The sequence below is a fragment of the Triturus cristatus genome, chromosome 9 (genome assembly GCF_964204655.1).
Source record: "Triturus cristatus chromosome 9, aTriCri1.1, whole genome shotgun sequence".
NCBI lineage: Eukaryota > Metazoa > Chordata > Amphibia > Caudata > Salamandridae > Triturus > Triturus cristatus.
Genome location: NC_140592.1, coordinates 909241308 through 909260965, shown reverse-complemented (window position 1 = coordinate 909260965; position 19658 = coordinate 909241308). Strand labels below are relative to the sequence as shown.

Below are 19658 nucleotides of genomic sequence, written 5' to 3'. Positions count from 1 at the left end.
AATAAAGCAGTTTTTTTTTGTAAATGCAGCCTGTTTTCCTTAAAGGAAAATGGGACACATTTAAAAAAGAAAAATTAAACGTTTCTGTTTCATTTTTTATGAGTAGGCCTGCTCTTAAAAAATATTTTTGCTGCCAGTCACTAGGGGGAAGGGGTCCCCTGGGGACCCCTTCCTGTTTGCGACTGAAGTAGGTGGTAACTGCAATTGTTTTTCAACTGCGTTTGCAGTTACAAAACAATCGTACATACCAGTGCCACTCGCTATTAGGAAGGGACGCCCTTGGCACACCCCTTCCTAATAGCGAGTGGCAAACCCTGTTTTGCTAATCGGTATTAGGTCACCGACTCTCAGAATAGGCTTTCTACATACCACAACCCTTTCTAGCGGTCACAAATGGGCCGATTTCCCGTTTACGACCGCTAAAAAGGGTTGTACATCTGGCCCAATATCCTTGATATGTAATGCTATTGCTTTACCTTTGATATGCAGTATGCAAAGACTGGATCCACTTTTAGGATTTACTATGTCCTTTTTTCATTTTTAATTAACTTCTTCCAAATTATCAATATTATTACAATTAGTTATTTACATGTTTTACTGATCTCTGCTTGCTAGAGGCGGAGTGTTGTAATAGCATTCAAGGATTGGCAAAAGCAGTAGGTCTTGGTTTAAGATGCTAACTCTGCGTAAGGACATTAAAGCGAGATATACAAATGAAAAATGGTCTGTTTTGAAAGCTCCGTTGTATGATACAGTTCAATGTTTGTTTATTTATCTGTTAAAGGTCAGATGGCAAGATGGTTTTCATTATAACCTAATTCTGTTTAGTTTAGTTGACATAGAAAAGAGAATTATAATGAAGGCTCTCTTAGCCACTTGACCTTCCTTTGGCATAGAAACAAAAAAAGAGGACAGTAGTGAAGGCAAGGGAGTCTCCGGAGTATAACCTCCCTTCCGTTTCTCTGAAACGAATAAAATATGCCCTGATCTGGCAGAACTTATAAAAAGCCATTGGATGGAAGAGTGGGTGGTGCAATCACGAAAAATAATTACCGCAAAGAAAAGTAGAGAGGGGGAGAGGGAGAGGCAGGAGGGAGGAATGCATAAGTGGCTGGTGGGGTACCATGAGTGCACAGAGGAAGGAGAGAAAGGCTGAAAAGTGCAATAAGAGTGTGGCAGGAGGAGGGCAAGGAGAGCACAGAGGAAGGAAGGATGGAGTTAAAAGACAAAGGAAACAGGAGCAGGCAGGAGAAGAAGGAAACAGCATTAAAGAGAAACAAATGTAAGTGGTGGACAGAGAGAGCAATGAGCACAGAGAGGAAAGCGGGAGTGGAAGTGAGCCAGGGATATGAAGAATAAAGAGAGAGCCGGTAGCACTGGGCAGAGAGGCCTATAGCTCCTAAATAATCCCACAGGCAGTTCAATGCAAGCGCAGAATTGGAGGTGAAAGATCCACTTTAAAAGACAATGATTTTACGTGAGAGAAAAACTCTTGTGCCCTGAGCCAGCATGTGATTTACTATGTCTCAATGTAATGGTTAAACTAGACTGGTCAACAGAAGCCAATGGTTGAATCGGGCGGACCCAAAGCCCACTTTAAATGTTTTATAAGCATATGGTAAATTTGTCATGCTCTGTAAACCCATATCTCACAATGGTTCAACAAGCAGCAAATGTACTTTCAAAACGTACAATGTATTGTATTTTATAAGTATTTTAAGAGAGCATACTCCTATATCAGCAGTGAGATTGCGTACTACACAGAATTGCAACATGGATTATCTGTACATACATGGCAAACAAGGGTGGACTCACCAGCATTTCACACAACTTGCAGAGTAAATTCATTCAAAGGATGGCTGTTGAGCGGCTTGGAATAGGTTAAAGGGGAAGCACCTGCCATGTGTTTCATCTCTAGCGGCATGCAATGAGTCCTGCTGCGAGAACATTCAGCTTTATTTTTGCCAATCCCTCTGTAAAAATGTACCTTCAAATTTGGAAGTTGCTTCTATTTTCCCAAAGTTTCTATAAGAGTGGAAAACCCAAGTCTCATATGAAGTGGTATTTACACCCTGCCTTGTTTTGCCAAAGGTATTGACCCAATCTGCCTTAGAAATCACCATTTAGCTATATTAATTGCAAACATCCTTTGTGTTAGAACCTACGCTCCCAAAATATGACAGTGTTTTATTCCCTTTATCTATTGGAACAATATTACAGGCCCAATGCACTTTCATGAATCTTGTACAAATTTCCCCAGCATCTTTAACGAGGAAACAACAAATTGTTAGCATTTAGAGTAGAGGGGGGCTGATGTGACCACAGATCAATAGATCCCTTGGTCAAACAATAAACCAAAGTGTTGCTCTTCCGGAAAAAGGCAGAAGAAATCTCAACTAATAAAAGAAGCAGCTAGAGTAATTGGAATACTGATTCAGGTATATTGTGCTTGAGATTGCAATGAATGAGTGATTTATGAAAAATCAGTAACAGTCCGCACAATGAAAACAAACGTATGATCCACAATATAAAACGTGTGATTAATGAATTGCAATAATTGCAAAGCGTGACATTTTCGAGTGGGATTGGCCCTTGGTCACACATAGTAATTTTAGGATTAGATGCCTCACATACAATTAACAATAGAGTGGGGGTTGAAATAGAAAATCCACTGCAAAAGCAGAGAACTCCAATGGGAACAACAAATATTCCCCTTCAGCCAATCAGAGCGCTTAGAATATATTCCCCTTGCCTTAGTCCCGCAGGGGGGATGGGATTCTCTGCCTAATGTAGGTCTGCAGATCTCCTCCAGATCCACTAATAGGGATAAACGAATGACAGTGCACAGAACTGTGAGATCTATTTGACATCAAGTAAGAAGCATTTCCCTACAAACCCGGCTAAACGGAAGGGATGTCTTCTTATAAATCTAATGGAGAGGGGTCCCTTATGATCTGATTAGTAGTAGTGGCCTCTACGGCACACCAAGAGAGGGCTAGACATTCCCACTAGCTATTGGAGTAGTTGTTTTGAGCTCAGATCAGGTGAAAACATGGTCTTAAGATTTTACAGAAATAAATGTTCTCCACTTTTCACCAGGCCGAGGGTCTACTAGCAACTCCATTGAAGAATACACGCTTCCTTCAGATATGGAGGAAATGTCCCTCTTTGTGACCTCATGCAAGGGTAGTCTGTCTCTTCAGACCCCAGAAGGACTGACCGTTTTCATCATCTAATGGAGGTAGATGCTTTCTCCTCCATGTGACTGTGATTGCATGGAAGGAAACAATCTCCCTTGACTTCAGGCATTGTCAGGCTCCAATGATGAACAAGCCAACATGGAAAGATGAAGATTCTTCAAGATCCCATGGAAGAAGTGATCTCTTTATGTCATGGATGATAGGATTCCAATAATGTACCCACATCCGTTTTAGAACAGTGAATGAGCTATCCCTCTTCTGCCTCATTAGGGCAGTGCGACTGGTGCGGCCGCACTGGCCGCTGACCTGTGGAGGAGGGCCCGGTGACCTCAGGGGGGCGCTGTGTTTAGCAATATCTTATGATAGGAGAGATGAGGGGCACTTTTGAAGGTGGTAGGGAGAGGATCCTAGGAGGCGGTCATGGGACGTGGGGGCGCCAAAAGTGATTGTCGCACCTGCGCCATCAGCACTAAAGCTGGCCCTGTCCCTACGTATTCTGTGTGGTAAATTAACCCATCCTCTGCCGCCCTCCTGCCACAGGCCATCTTCCATCTTAATGTTCCTGGAGGGCATCTTCACACACTCATGCCAGTTGTTAGAGCAACATGACAGGGGTCTGTGTGCATACAGTATACTCCTGTACCTCTTGATCTACTCCTCCTGGCATAGAGAATCCACATACTCAGTGAATGATGGTCACAGTTAAGGCCCCGGTTCATAATGTACCACACCTGTCACAACATGGTCCCCTAGGCATCTTGGTTGTTAATAAGGAACTATTTGCATTCAAATTGAAGAATTAAAATGTGAAACATTATAGATTCCAGGTCAGTTTACCTTGTTTTGATGTTTACATGAGAAAGTTACTAAAATTATGGTCACATGGGTCACGAGGTAGTAGTAGGAAAAGGAAGTAAAAAGGGGTCTGCGCATAGCCATTCAGCTGCAAATCAGAGGCTGTGGAAGGGCTGAGGCTGGGATGGGGGTCAGGCTTGTGACGTGACTAGGGTAAAAGGGTGTTATCTCACTTTCGCTACTCCTGGCAACTTTGTGAACCACTTCTGTGTACATTTAAGAACGTTTTCGAACTAATGTGCGCATTTTGAGCGGGAAATCTAATATGTCCCTAACTTGAATTAAATCAGATGGAAAAATATGGAAATAGGGCCAACGAAATTTCATTTTTTTACCAAACAATATGGACTATCGCCCAAAGGTCTGGGCAGGTACCCGTTTGCAAATTGTGCATGTGTGTGCGCGCGCACGATTCCCATCTCTGATGAAGTTTGCAGCCAGCGCGCTCAGCAAGTAACGCCGGGTGTTTTGAAGTTTACGGGGGAGGGGAGTGCTGCTGGCTCTTGGTGTTACTCTGATGCGATGCTCGGGGATGCAGAGCGCTCAGTGAGGTTTTCTTCTCTTTCTCTTTCCCTTTGGAGTCTGACGCCTCGGATCTGCCAGCCAGGAGTTTCCCACCTCTGATTCGACATGGCACAGCTGGGCTGCCTGAGCACCGGTGACTCGGGGACGCACGCTATCTGAAGGGGGGGCTTCCGTGCGCTCCACGAGGACCTGGCCTGTGCTGCCAAGAGACACGGCGGGTGCCTGCTCTGAAGAAGAGATGCGCCGGGCGAGTTTTCTGCCTGCTTCCATGGGGCACGGAGGTGCCATGCGCTGCTTCATCCCCAAGGCATGCTGCGTGCTGCTCTTCTCCTGACCTACTGCATGGTAAGGCACCCTCTTCTTACATCCATCCCGCCTTTCAAACGCACTGTGCTCCGTTCCTCACTGATATCAATTGCTTGTTCTACTTTTGAATGTTCTCTCTTCTCTTCCTATTTCTGAGACACAAGTAATTATGAAGACTCACCTCAGCCACTTGCTGTTTGTGAAGAGTATCTGAGCCGTCTCTCAGTTTGCCACATTTATGTGCGCTGTGTATACACGAGACCGGTGTCCCACTCCAGTATTTTGTACGGGAACTCCATGTACACTTTGGGGCAGTGCCCCTCACCCCTGCCCCAAACACACGCGCGCACTCACAAACACAAACATATACTCTCACATTCACACCTATACGCGTCCCGCTCTTCTACACAGCATGGTAATAGTTTGTTTCCTGGTGTAACTGTGCAAAGAGAAGAGGGTTCATACCTGTCTGGCTATAGCCCCTGACCAAAAATTACACAGGTCAAGGAGTAAATTGGGAAAACATCAAAGAGAATTAAATAGTAATTGTCCGTCGGGTGTTCGCGTCGCAACAATTTTCCGATCGCTGTCCCTGGTCCTGAAAGACTGAACGGCGGTCACCAAGCAAGTCTAGATCTGTGGTGAAAAACCGCGCGCCTCATCTCCCGTCAAAGCTCCTCTGTCAACACACAAAGCCTCTCAGCTATACCAGACCCGCGGGCGGCCGTCACAGTGCCTGACTTCCAGGGGTGCCTCCGCCCTCTTGGAAAGCCTAGAGGACGCGCCCGTGACAACTGTGAGTGGATGCTGAGCACTAGCCCCGGACCTATCTCACTCTATGCTGTGGCATAGAGTGAGATAGCCGCTATGTTTGCAGGTAGCGAAGAGTAACCCCATCACGTTCATGTGCAACTGGGCAACGTATGGATTATTTTATTAGAAAAACGCATACAATAGCCTAAGCACCAATGCACCCCTGCTTGCCTCACGATATTTAACCGCAGTGTTGCTTTCTTGGTTCTCATATAGGAGTTTGTTGTGTAGGTGTGTCATCTCTTTAGTACCCCTGTAGTCAAATGTGTTGTATTCTTTTAAGTTCATCTCTTCCAATTCAGCAAACTGTGTAACCTCACGCTGGTCACATCACCTGCTGTGCTTCGTTCTGTTCCCATGTCTGATCAAGCTTTAAGTCGGTAGAAGAAGGTTACAGCCTTGGATAAAGTGCATCTTAACACAGCTGGGCTTTTAGAATTGTGCTTGCACACTGTACTTACATATCTAGGGAGCAGGTTTTCTACCACAGTATCGAGATTTTAAAATAGACATTCCAAAATATTTTCTACCACAGTATCATCAAGGTAGTATACAGAGGTAAGTATGGGTATACTACTCTTAAGTCTACATATATGCACCTGACGATATGCATCCTGGAAGTATGTACGTGCACTGTTATTAATAGTAACTGCGCACATATATTAACTCTCACTACATACGTACCTTATATATTATATTCTCACTCAATAGTTATATGTTAAGTATTTAGCTGCACAATGTAGTGGTACTCGATATGTTGCCCCTGATATTTTGGTAGGCCGATGTTTTAGCTGTCGATATTCTGACATGCATCGTATACTAGCCCGGAGACCTCATATGACCCTTCTGAGTTCCAACAGTTGCAGTTTAACATTCAGTGTAAGCCGTGTGTATGTTATATATCCATATCCGAAGGTTTCGTTCCATTTCTTTTTGAAGTTGGGAACATAAAGTGGGCCCAATTCACAAAGATTTTCATAAAAGTTGGGGAGCCTTGGTACAGGCCTGATTCATCAAGCATTTCCAATGAACAGGTGTTTCTTACTTCAGACAGGTGTGATTTACTCATGAATTTTCGGGAGTATGTCTTGCTTGCACATGGTTTCAGTGATGACACACGTTTATACCTGAAAACAACTCCCAGTAACTGCTTTGCGAATATGGCCTGAATATTCAGGTGTTATACTCATCTCAGTCAAGACTAAGGCACAGCTATTCATAGGATAAGTTTTGTGAATTGGACCCTGTGTTTTTCATCTCTACAGTTTTTTTGGCTAGCTGTCTCTGACGAGCTTGACACAAAAGTGTCAATCAACTGTACAGTTCTGCACATGCCATAAACTGTTCTTCGCCCTTTCACGATAACCCACCGTCATGCACTTGCACCCTGAAGAATAGGCATGGGATTGTGCTAATGCATTTAATCCAATAGTAAGCAAGGAGGAGTTTTTCTCAGTCAATATCCTATTTCCCAGCACGATGCGGAGGAATGCTGAGATACATGACATTGAGATGCTATTCATCCGTAGGCTATGAGCTAAAATAGTTTTTTCTACACGCTCCTTTTGGACAAACACTTGCTATTGTGTTTTAACACACCAAAGAGGTGCCAGCCTTCTGTGGGTTTTCCCCATATAGAGTGACGTAGAGCATAGCCAAAGTATCACTTGACCACCTTACAAATTCGGAAATATCCGCTTATACAATTAGAGCTTAGGTTGTGTTTATCAGATCTTTTCTTTTTGATCTAGAACGCCTTCCCTTTTACTGCCGCTCACTACAACTTTGCTCAAATGTGAAGAAATTCTGTGAACCGTTTGTAGGACTCAGAGTAATTATAATACCTGTTGTGGTAGCAGTAGTAGTAGTAATGATGCTCATACTACTACTGCTAATACATTAAAAATGATGATGATTATGGTACTACTACGAAGAATAAGAAAAGGAATAAGAACACTCCCAGTCTTTGCGAACGGTTCACAGAGACGATGCAAACACGCAGCCTCCAGAGACCCCGCCCTCCTCCGGCGCGCCCATCATTCTCTGTTCTGAGGCGCGTTTGGGAGCCGTGGCAGACTCGGCGTCTTCTCCAGTCGTGCGATCCCGCTCGTTCGTCGAAGGTGTAAGGTTTCTGTGCAGGTTTCTGTGCAGCACAGACGGGGCTGTCCCTCTAGTCACTGCTGAGTGGCAGTCCGCGTTCAAACTGAGCGCATCTTCAATGAGGGACGTTTTAATTGTGCCCTACAGAGTGACTGGGAACAGAGAGAAAAATGCACGTAATAGTTCGATCAAGTGTTGTTGGCCTCTTAGCTTTACACTGTGACACATGCACTAGTTCACTGCACGTGGATGGCTGCTTTTAATTTAAAAACAACAACAAGGCGCAACACTCGGACAAGAAAGTAAAGTATTCTTTAGTGTCGTCAACAATTACTTTGCTCGACATATTCTGCTTTTTCTTCCGGTGTTATCCTTTTCAGTGACGCTTTTGCACCCTGTTTAGTTTTTTCTTGCTCTGAAGGACGTGATTGAGCCTTCTCTTTGCCCCCTAGACATTTCCCCATCCTTTACTCGTTCCAACCTCCCCTCTGTCGTTTCTATTTTTATTTATTTATTATTTTATTTTATTGAGTGGTAGAGCGCTACTCTGTCACGTCGTCATTTAGAAGGGCTTTATTGTCATGCATTTCCCACAATCCTTCTGTGGTTACCTCACCTGTCTACTGTCCACCACACACTTCACCTTATCTCGCTCTTTCTCCACCTCCCCTGATGATTAGGGTTTCTTCCTCTTCCACCACCCTCTGACTATAGAACCCACCCCGCTTCCTCTTTCGTACTTGTTCACTGACCGGTGGGCATCAACCCCAGGTGCTGTTCTCTTCACTTTTTCTCTAGCCTGCTGCTCCTCCATTTTTTTTTTTTTTGCATCTTTTATATAGCGCGAACTCGACCCGAAGGTATTGGAGCGCTGAGCACCGTATTAACATTACATATTCAGGCACGGGGAGATTTGGGGGCATATCATTTATCGCTGGCCGCTCTTAGCGTTAAAATGTTTAACGCCGGCTATCGCAGATAATTATCGCCATACTAGCGCTGTATTAACAACGCTCAGCGCAATGGCGATAATTATCCTAGCAATTGCGATGTTTTCCATGGAACATCGCTGGTTTTCCAGCGATGTTCCATGGAAAACGGCGATACCCTTGATAATAGGGGCCTGTGGTCTTAGCCACACAATCCACCCCCCATGTTAAGTATGCCTTAGTCAGGAATTTAACAGACGTTAAATTCCTGCGTTAAGGCATACTTAGCGCGATTTAAATAATCGCTTCCCCGCATTGTAAATATCACGAAGCTGCCTTCCTGATATTTACCCATGTTGTTTCCACAGACACGCCTACTTTGCATCTCATTAGCGATGCAAAGTTAGGCGTGCTGGAAACGGGAGCAAAATCAGCAAAACACGCGATAGCGTGTCTTTGCTGATAAGGCGATAAAATTATCGCCGCTTTTCGGCCGAAAACGGCAGCAAAAGCGGCAATAATTTGTTATCGCCGCATTGTTAATATGCCCCTAAGTGATTTGCCCAGAATCACAGGATGTGGACGCGACCCCGAGGCTCGAACCCTGGTTTCCTGCACCAAAGTCGGCAGTTTAAGCCGACGGACCACATAGTTCATGCAGGTAACTTACTCACCTTTAAAAGGCCTCTAGGTTGTCAGGTTCCTCCCTGGCATATGCCAGCTTCATCTCCACATCTGGAGATGCACAATTTTCAATGACTAGAGTTGAACATCAGAACAGGTGGAGTCCAGCAATACTGGTGGCAGCATGCGTGCAGTGCCCTCTGGAGACAAGAGGGTACACATTACAAAGGTTCTGGAGCCTAGCTATGTTGTGGGAGATGACATCGACAAGTGGTTTGAAGTCTATGAGGTTGCTCTGGAGATGGATATTGTGCCTGAGAAGAATTAGGGAGCCAGTCTCTGGAGGCACATACCTAGCGAAAGGGAGGACGCCCTACTGGACCTAGAGAAGGAGCACAGGATGAGGTATCCCCCCAAGAAGGACACCGTTGTCAGCAAGTATGGCCTCACCCCAGAAAAGTATAGGCAAAAGTTTTTGAACAGCCAGAAGCTGTCCAATCAGTCCTAGGTGGATTGTGCAGATTCCTTGTGCAAGGCACTGGATGGTTGGGTGAAGGGCAGCGAAGCAAAGGATTACCAGGTACTGTACAATTTAGAGGCATAAGAGCACACGTTCAGTCTTTTTTTGCAGATTTGTACCAACACCTGATTAACAGGGGAAACAGTCTTTAGAACATTTTCACATTGCAGTGCCTTTACCATGCATTTATTACACACGTTTTTACCATGTATAGGCCATTACCACGCATGCCTTTAGCATGCATTTATGGTAAGTATGGGGATTTTGAGGTCTCCCCCCAAAAAGATAAACATTACATATATATAAATATATGTATTTAAACTTATCTTACTAATCCATACCTTGGTTAGAATAATAATGCGTGGTATTGCCATGCAAGGTAAAAGCATATGCGTGCTAAAAAATGCGGGGTAAAAAATGCATTTTAAAGGCATGCTATGTTTTTCCCTGCATTGTTCCATCATACAGCTGATTGACAGCAGGCTCACTGACCACAGAGACCTTGCCAAAGAGGTGAACCACTGGCTCAGCGCCACGGTCCAAACAAAAGTATTGGGTGGGTATCACCACAAGGCTGGACAGGGTCCCCATCAGAAGGGGATACAAATAAAAACAAGGAGTTCTCGAATGTTCCCCAAAACAGTTCCACGGACAGGATTCCCATCTCGAGAAGAAAAGTAAGTTCTCTGACCATATGTCCTCAGGGAAGCTCACTCTTAGGGGCAATGAGTACCATCAGGTTGGGCACTTCAAGGGTGATGCCAAGTGTCCCAAGCAGGCACAGCCCCCAATTCATGGACAGACACGAAAGGGTACCTGCAGCCCGGTTCCTGGGTCACATGACTAAGTGTAGCTGGCAGTTGGGGTTTGTATATTGCTCTCAGACAGTGAGACAAAGGAGCATAGGTATTGGCAGGATGGGCCATCTCTGACTTGATGAGGTGCAGGGCCGGACTGGCCATAGAAGGCACCAGGGTTTTTCCAGTAGGCTGGAAGGGTGGAGGCTGGTTTTGGACCGGTGGGGGCTGTTTTTGTTACTGGGGGCAGGATTTGCAGTGGTGCTGCAATATCACCAACTGTAACAAAAGCTGCAGCAGTGTTTGCCATGAGCACCTTCTATCCCCCTACCCCCTGCCGGTCCAACTTAATTGCCAGGGCTGGTTCGCATTCTCAGTCCGGCCCTGATGAGGGGGCTGAGCAGTCACCTACCACACCTGCATATCACTGTGGCTCTGCCTGAGTACACTCACAAAAGGATTCACACCAGTCTATTGTGACCCAAGGCAATTGGGTCAGGGTGGGGAGGGAAAAATCCCAAGCAGCTCGTGGGTGGGGGGAGGAGGAAACCTTCAGAACCTTCTCCTACCTCAAAATAGGCATCAGGTATTAATATTGGACCATAAACAGTACAAAATCCAAAGGTCTGAAACATACATTGGAAAAAAGGTGTGTTAAGAAGCTACAATCAACCGGTTAATAGATATACAGAAAGTCACGAAAAATAAACCTAAATATGCCACGAGGCATTTCCCATTTTAGGACCAAATCCCTCACTCACCACAAAGGTGACATGCTTCATCATGGGGATTCTCCTCTCCAAGGAAAACCTAGTTCCTTGGAGTGCTACAACCCTCTCGACTAAAGAGAGGAGCGCAGGGATGTTTTGAATATCTAATAGGATATCCTAAATCCTCATGTGAAGAAAAGAGGTGTGAGTGAAGGCACAGCGCAAATAATATGTAAGTGTTACAATGTGAATTAAAACTGAATAAGGGTTGTACAATCAGATATTTATTTGTATACACCCTTTGTCAGGATTAAGAACAGAGCACCAGCGGTATGGATTTAAAACCGCTCTGGTGACAGTGAATAGAGAAATGGTCGACATGTTTCAGCCATAGTACCTAAAACTTAGGTCAGGCTTTCTTCAGGACCTCAAACAGGTGCTACTGTGATAAATGTGAAAAACAGTGCAACATAAAAGGATACCGGACAAAATTTTTTTCTGTGTAACCAACCACTCTTCAATCTGTCATGTGGATAGAAGAGTCAAGTACCCGCACAAGCTGGGTATTCAATCCCACCTCTGCCTGGCAGCCGCTCAGGAAGGGGGCACCGCTCTCTCCGTCGGTACTCCGCGTTGTGTAGAGCCGGCGGCACAGACCTCCTTTGAGCGGCTGCCAGGCAGAGGTGGGATTGAATACCCAGCTTGTGCGGGTACTTGACTCTTCTATCCACATGACAGATTGAAGAGTGGTTGGTTACACAGAATTTTTTTTTGTCCGGTATCCTTTTATGTTGCACTGTTTTTCACATTTATCACAGTAGCACCTGTTTGAGGTCCTGAAGAAAGCCTGACCTAAGTTTTAGGTACTATGGCTGAAACATGTCGACCATTTCTCTATTCACTGTCACCAGAGCAGTTTTAAATCCATACCGCTGGTGCTCTGTTCTTAATCCTGACAAAGGGTGTATACAAATAAATGTCTGATTGTACAACCCTTATTCAGTTTTAATTCACATTGTAACACTTACATATTATTTGCGCTGCGCCTTCACTCACACCTCTTTTCTTCACATGAGGATTTAGGATATCCTATTAGATATTCAAAACATCCCTGCGCTCCTCTCTCTAGTCGAGAGGGTTGTAGCCCTCCAAGGAACTAGGTTTTCCTTGGAGAGGAGAATCCCCATGATGAAGCATGTCACCTTTGTTGTGAGTGAGGGATTTGGTCCTAAAATGGGAAATGCCTCGTGGCATATTTAGGTGTATTTTTCATGACTTTCTGTATATCTATTAACTGGTTGATTGTAGCTTCTTAGCACACCTTTTTTCCAATGTATGTTTCAGACCTTTGGATTTTGTACTGTTTATAGCTGATTATTGGGGAACAAATCCACCGTGGTCTTTAAATTTCCCTAAGACCCTCCTGTTTGTATCTGTTTTGGTTTTGTAATAAATATTGGACCCCCAGACCAAACTCTTTAGTACACCTCTGGACCTGTGGATGACTCAGACGCATTGCTGTGCTGCTCTATGAGAAGGATGCCACTTTGCTGCCCTGCAGCCCTTCTGCCTGAGTAAAAGGACTGGACCTGCATCATGAACCCAGGGTGACCAGAATGACTCCAAGGACTAGTTGGCTAGCCTCCTGATGAGTGCCTCAGGGAAATAAAAAGTTACAACTACCTTGAACCCAGCCCCTGGACTCTATCTGATGTGAGCCCTACCCCCCCAAAGTGGTGCCACCCCAGCCCTTCACCCTTGGAAGTGGGAGTGAAGGGGCTCTGCCAGCACAGCTTTAGTCCTGTGGGCAGAATCAATGCAGCGTGATGCATCTCTTCTCAGCTCTGCTTTAAGACTGCTGCTTTGTGACACATCCCCAACGTAAGAATTTGTATCACACCCCGCCATGTCCTCTGATCCACCACGGCGTAACGTATCCTCAACACAGGCCTTTGCATTGCAAGCAGCTCAACAACAGCATTCTTGATGATGATGCAGGACTCAGCATTGTAGAACCGCAGCTTCTTCAGAACCGCTAGTGTGCATCACATCTTCGATGCCGGGCTTCTAATTGCAAGCCCCTTGTTGATGACATCCTCAACGATGATGCAGGACTTCCCATCACAGCTTCGCAGTCCCTCAGAACTGCCGCGCAACGCATCCTTGATTCGGTATCTAGCAATGCTCCCCAACCAGGATTTAAGGTACTTTGTACCGCAGGCCTAACTTGGTCCCTGTATCCATGCCACACCTGTTCTGGGTAGGTGCAACCAGATCACCAGACTTGGCATTTGTGGTCTTAGGCACTATTTTTCCTTGATAATTTGAAATTGCATATCTCAGGTTCTACAGATTAGATTTTTGTTGTTTTGGTCACACATAATTCCTTGCATTTTAATCTATTTTTTTTTCTAATTGACATGGGAGTTTCCGTGTATTTTCCCTTCCTTCCTGTTGTAATTGCTGTATAAATACTTTACACATTGGCTCTAAGTTAAGCTTGACTGCTTTGTGCCAAGCCACTAGAGGGTTAAATGCATGTTAGTTTGGGGCTTGTTTGTGTTTCACCCTGACAGAGATTTTTGTTGCTGCTTGAGTACAGTTTCACACCCCTCAACCAGTAAAACACATTTCGAACAGTCTTTATACCCATTATTGCATATTTCTCCTATTATGTTGTTTTATCTTGTTATATTGCCTAAGTGGGAAAGGTATGTCTCAGTTGTGGTACATTTAGAGGTTGATATCTGAGCATAGTAATGAGAAGTGTGATTAAAGAATGGCCAGACCAGGAATCAGGCTGAATATTAAGGAATTTACTTTCAATATTTGGAGTGCATGTACATTTCAGTGTGTAGCTTGCAGTGTGAGTCAGGCCAAGCACCACCTTCATACAACTTGAGGAATCCTAGTTTTCAGTCATTTGTGTTGACAATTTTATGTCTGCTCTATCCACCTGCTGGTTAGCATCTCCCACTGTCATATTGTTTTCTGAGCATTACATTAGACATATTAGTTAATTAAGAGTATTTTATCCAGAAATAAGTAGTTATCACCTCACTGTAAGTACAGATAGGTTAAAAGAGCTGCTGAGGTTGACAGTTTAACTTGTGGCTGATGCCATGAAAGGAGGAAACTAGGGTCCAAGATTTATGTGTTGTTCACAGATTTGATGTAAAACGATGCAATGCCCCCATTACATTCTGTTTTCACTGACTGCATTATAATCAGAATGAAGCAGGTCATATAAAAGTGTGTTTGAGTGGTCATGAACCAAGTCTCTATCAGGTGTGTATTAACTGTAGTAGATAGCAATCCTACAAACAGTGGCACAACACAGCCCCCCAAAGTCCCAGCTCCAGGGGGCCCCTCAGCAGAGTACCCTGAGCTTAGAGTTCTTGACTGAGTCTGGAAGGGTCCCCCTTCATGTAGTTTGTAGCAAGGCCTCCTCAAGTTTTGTTATGCTAGATCCGGCACACTTAAGAGGTCCAGTGGGTAGATACCAGGTTTATCAGTTGAATGAGTAGTTACAAGCCCTAGATTAATGAGAGAATTAGGTGCCAAATGTACTAATATTCCATTCAAAAAATTGGTTGCAAATGGAATCTGATTTTGCAGACAACTTATGTACTAATAAGATGGTTCACAAAATGACAAATCACGGGGGGATGCAGAGCAACCTGCCTAATTATTATTCATGAAGCAGTTTAAGACCCCCCTTGATTTATTACAATCATAGGAACGGAGGCCTAAGTCCTTGTATGGGTCAAGTCACAAGCAAGTCCCAAATTAACATGTGCTCAACCCTCTAGTAGCTTGGCACAGAGTGTCAGTGGTTACGGAGAGGCAAAGTGTAAAGTATTCATGCAACACTTTGAACAATAATAAAATGAAACACTACAGAATAAAAATCCCACACCAATTTAGACAGAGAAAAATAAACAAAAAAATGTAAGACCCAAACGACAAAAATCCAATCTGTAGAACCAGAGATGTGCAATTTTAAAGCTTTCAGTGAAAATATCCCTGAAAATCACAACGTGCCAAATATGGATATCTGGTCGCTCCTGAGCAGGAAAAAGTCACAAGTTCAGGCCAACAGTGATGAAGCACGGGCTGGCTACAAGGATCCAGTTAGGCTCGCTGAACAAAGTGTACCTTAAATCCTGGTTGCGAAGAGTTGCGGAGTCGCTTGTTGAGGGTGCGTCACTCAGCTGAAGTGAGGTGAGCTTCAGGTCGGAGATGCGTCTTGCATCATTGGTTCTGAAGAGCTGTAAAATTGCAGTGCAAGGCCCTGTATCTTTGTTGAGGAGGCCGTCGATGAGGGGTCTTATGATGCGAAGCCCTGCGCTGAGAACGCTTCACGCCCCTGCTGGTTCTGAAGCAGCAGCGGGGCTGGCATTGCAAAGTCCTTTTTCGTAGTTGATGAGGAGGTTGTCAGCGAGAAGCTTGTAATGTGAGGGCCTGCATCGGGATGTGTCATACAACAGCTGGTTCTGATGAGGCTGCGCCAGATAAGTTCACACAGCACAGACGTTGCATTGATTCTCCTTGGGGTTGAGCCGTGTAGCAGAGGGAATGCGTCACTTCAGCTGGGTTCACAGATGACCTGGAAGACCACCTTAAGGCCCACTTCCAAGGGTTCAAGACTGGTGTGGCACCACGTGGTGGGATAGCACTCAGAGATTGCAGAGTCCAGTTCAAGGTTGTTGGATGCCTTTTATATCCCCAAGGTTTCTTATCAGTGGGCCAGTCAACTAGCCCTTGGAGACACCCAGGGATCCTGGATTCAGACTTATTGGTCCAGTCCATCTCACCCTGGCAAGAGGGAAGCAGGTCAGTACAGCAGGGTAGAAGCTCTTGAGAGCAGCAGTCCAGCAGAGTGGCAGTCCTTTCAACAGCACAGCAGTCATTCTTCCTGACAGAGTCCACAGGTCGAGAAGTATATCGAAGATTTGGGGTCTGAGGTCCAAAATGTATACTTCAAGAGTTGTCCACCCCCCTATAGGTGCTTGGAATTTCCTGCCTCCCTGCCCTGGCTCAATATTGTATCAGGTCACAATAGGCTGGTGTCTTTGTGATATGCAATTGTGATGGGTGACAACTCCCCCACTCATTACTCAGAGTGACCCATCCTCCCAACACCTAGTTTTTCTTTTTCCTACTGTCTGGGAGCAATAAACAAAGACCAACTGCCAGCTACATCCCACATGTGACCCAAGATCAGACTGCAGGCACCAAATGGCTAGGACAAGAAAATGGCAAGTTTCTAAAAGTAGCATTTTGAGAATTGTGATTACAAACCTGACTTTACCATTAACGAGGGCTTTTAATTGCAATTATTTAGTCACTCAACTTGACATGTCTACTTGCTCCTGTAGGAACTAGCACTTTCTGGTTAGCTGAGGCAGTACCCTAGCCCAGGAAGAACCTACCACTCCTGTCAGTGGTATGTGATTACACACACTGTATAACCTGTGTTCATCCTTGGGTAGCTTGGCACTGAGTAGTCAGGCTTACCACAGAGGCAATGTGTAAAGCAATGGCACAGCACTCACTCATGATAAATGCCTTGATTGTCACAAAAGAGACTTCACATGCAACGTGTGGAAATAACATTTGTATTCAACATACATAATAATTAGGCCTGGGTGGTTAATTCCACTCTGTTCATGGAGTTTGCATAGCTTTTTGCACTCCTCAATCCACAGAGCATGTGGAGTTCTGAAAAACTCCGCTTCGCAAAGTAGGTGGTTTTTTCCTTGCTCGCTAACATTAAGGTGGCCAGTGTATAGTGATCAAAAAAAAGAAGAGAGGCAAACCAAGATATAAGAACCACAATGGATTGCTAATCCATTGTGCTTTGCACACGTGGGTTCGAATCCCATCCTCGTCGCCAAAAATTGTAGTCATCAAGTCAACGCAGGTAGAGGTGGTTCAGAGAGGTTTATTCAGGATTGTTAGAAGATCACAAGAAGAATAGAACAAGACCAGATCAAGACCCCACCAGGAGCAGCCAGCATGCTGCTCAGCCCAGCCAACTGTGAGTATTTCACTCCCAACATTCCAAGTTAAGATACAACACAGTGCAAGCAAGTAAAATCCAGTGGAAGACCACCTCCCAGCGAGATTTTTCAGTGCGGGCAGTCGTGGGTGGGCACGGATGATCGCCGCCACTCACGTTCAGAAACCATCCATTTTTGTTGAGGAAGCTTCAGCTCGAGTAGAAAATCTACTGGATCGGCAGAAAGAAGCAGCGCCCTCTTGCGCTGCACATTGTGCCTTTCGCATTGATTTTCCAGGCCAGGACAAACACCTGACGCTAAACATTTACGCAAACGGCGCAACCTGAATCACTCCACTGCTTGCTGAACTCCGTGTGGTGCAGAAGAGTTTTTTGGTAACTCCGTGAACTCTGCCCAGGCCTTGTAATAATCAGCATAACATGAACATCATGTATTTCTGGGCATAATTCACATTCCGAATTACTACTAACAGTGCTAGTCCCAGCCATGTTCAAATTGCATCAGTAATATGCACACTTGGGAAAAATCCTCATCTACACCCCCCCCTGTACCCTTATGTGGTACAAGACGTTGCCCACCATGGCAATTCTTAGAGTTCAACACCACCCAGTTAGATGACGCAACCCGGGTCACAACAAAATCAGAAATATGTACATACACAAAATATTTCACTTTTTAGCAGCACCGCGGGTCATAGCTGCACATGGAAAACCAATGTCAAACGTAATGCTTTTCTGGCAAGAAATCAATGTTTTGGGCAATCCACCATCCAGTGTCATATGACGGGTGGTTCTCCACTGTCACTCCCACACACACACACACTCACTCTGCACCGCTGTGCGGTGCAATGGATATCAGACCAGTCCGTAAGGAAGCGCTCATCACCCTAATGAGGTGCAACTGATACCCAGCAGGTCAATTGTTTATGCTTTGCAGACCCCTTGGCCCCAAGCCTCCCTCCACCCTCCAACTCACCCCAACTATCCTACACCCACAGTTTGGACACCCAGTACTCCCCACAGGCACTAGGCCGCACACAGCTGCATCACTCTTAGTCAGGGTCCCAAGAAGCAGGTGGGGGTAGGAAGCACGGTCAATCTGGAGAAAGTCGGTAAAAGGGGTTTGGCAGCCACTCAAGAAATTCACCAACAGGATGCGGAGCAGGCACGGGCCTGGGTCAAAAGACAGTCACACCAAAGGGTCCCCAAGGGTTTTCCGGATCCCAGCCCAGTTCTGCAGAGCACAGGGAGGGTCACACTGTCTCTTGACCTGCTTCTGATAGCTCTCAAAGACTTTCCTGCAGCCCCGTCAGTCACTTTCACCACCCAGGCCAGAGCGGACAATACTCCCTAGCAACACATTGTCATCAGGGAAGGCTGGGTGAGGAGAGGGCTGCCGGTCCGCTGTGCTGAGGGCCAAATGGGGGAACAGGTGATGAATGGAGAATGAAGCAGGGGGGGCTCTCAAACGGAGGAGGCACCCCAACAGGTACAAGTTGATCAGAGTCGTGTGCAGGCAATTTGGTCACACCGTTGGGTGTGAGAGGCGCCTGGTCACACCAGACCATTCCGGTCACGCAAAACAAAGAGTTGCCAAATCTGTACCTTCTTGGAAATTAGGTACAATGTCCTCTGCATGCCACTTTGGCAGCACCAGACAGCTCTGGTCACTCACACGATTGACGAGTTGTAAATACCATACATCCCTGGAAATGGGCACTACGTCCTGTGCACGTTGATATTGGTTGTACAAGGCAGTTATGGTCACACACACACACACAGTTGCAAGTTCAGCAATGCCTCACTAGGTAGAATGCGGCTCTACTATGGTACGCCCCTACCTCTAAGGGTTGCAACCTGTGAATTGGACACCGTGTGCAATGAGCATGCAGTCGGCGTGTAGCAAGAGGGAGATGCAGCAAAATCAAAGAAGCACACCACGCCTTGTCCCGCAACCAGTGGATCTGCTCACATCCAACTAGACACTTATGCGTGCCAAGGTTCCCACAGTGTGGGGCCACATGCCTTAGATGTGGGATAGCCTTTGGGGGCCCACACAAGACGATCTTGTCTCCAGGCACAATTCTTAGTTCCATGCCCACACTGCACTACCAGCTGGAATCCAGCAGACAATGTGGGCACTTGAGAGGGCACAGTGCTTCAGATGGCACAGGTAGATGGTGTGGGTCCATCATAGGAGATCTTTGATATTCCTGAGACTTCGTGAGAACAGGGGTGAAGCTCCACAAGCCTT

At 45.5% G+C, this 19658-nt stretch overlaps 1 protein-coding gene across 2 annotated transcripts in view; it reads left to right on the top strand.

Annotated features, from left to right (window-relative positions):
- TUNAR (transmembrane neural differentiation associated intracellular calcium regulator) overlaps nucleotides 1–19658 on the top strand; it is a 542529-nt gene that overhangs the window by 216730 nt on the left and 306141 nt on the right. For both annotated transcript variants that reach the window (XM_085628034.1, XM_085628035.1), the window contains exon 3: nucleotides 4637–4925. In XM_085628034.1, the coding sequence (XP_085484160.1) occupies nucleotides 4890–4925 (36 nt within the window). In that variant the 5' untranslated portion in view covers nucleotides 4637–4889. The remainder of the gene's footprint in view (nucleotides 1–4636; nucleotides 4926–19658) is intronic.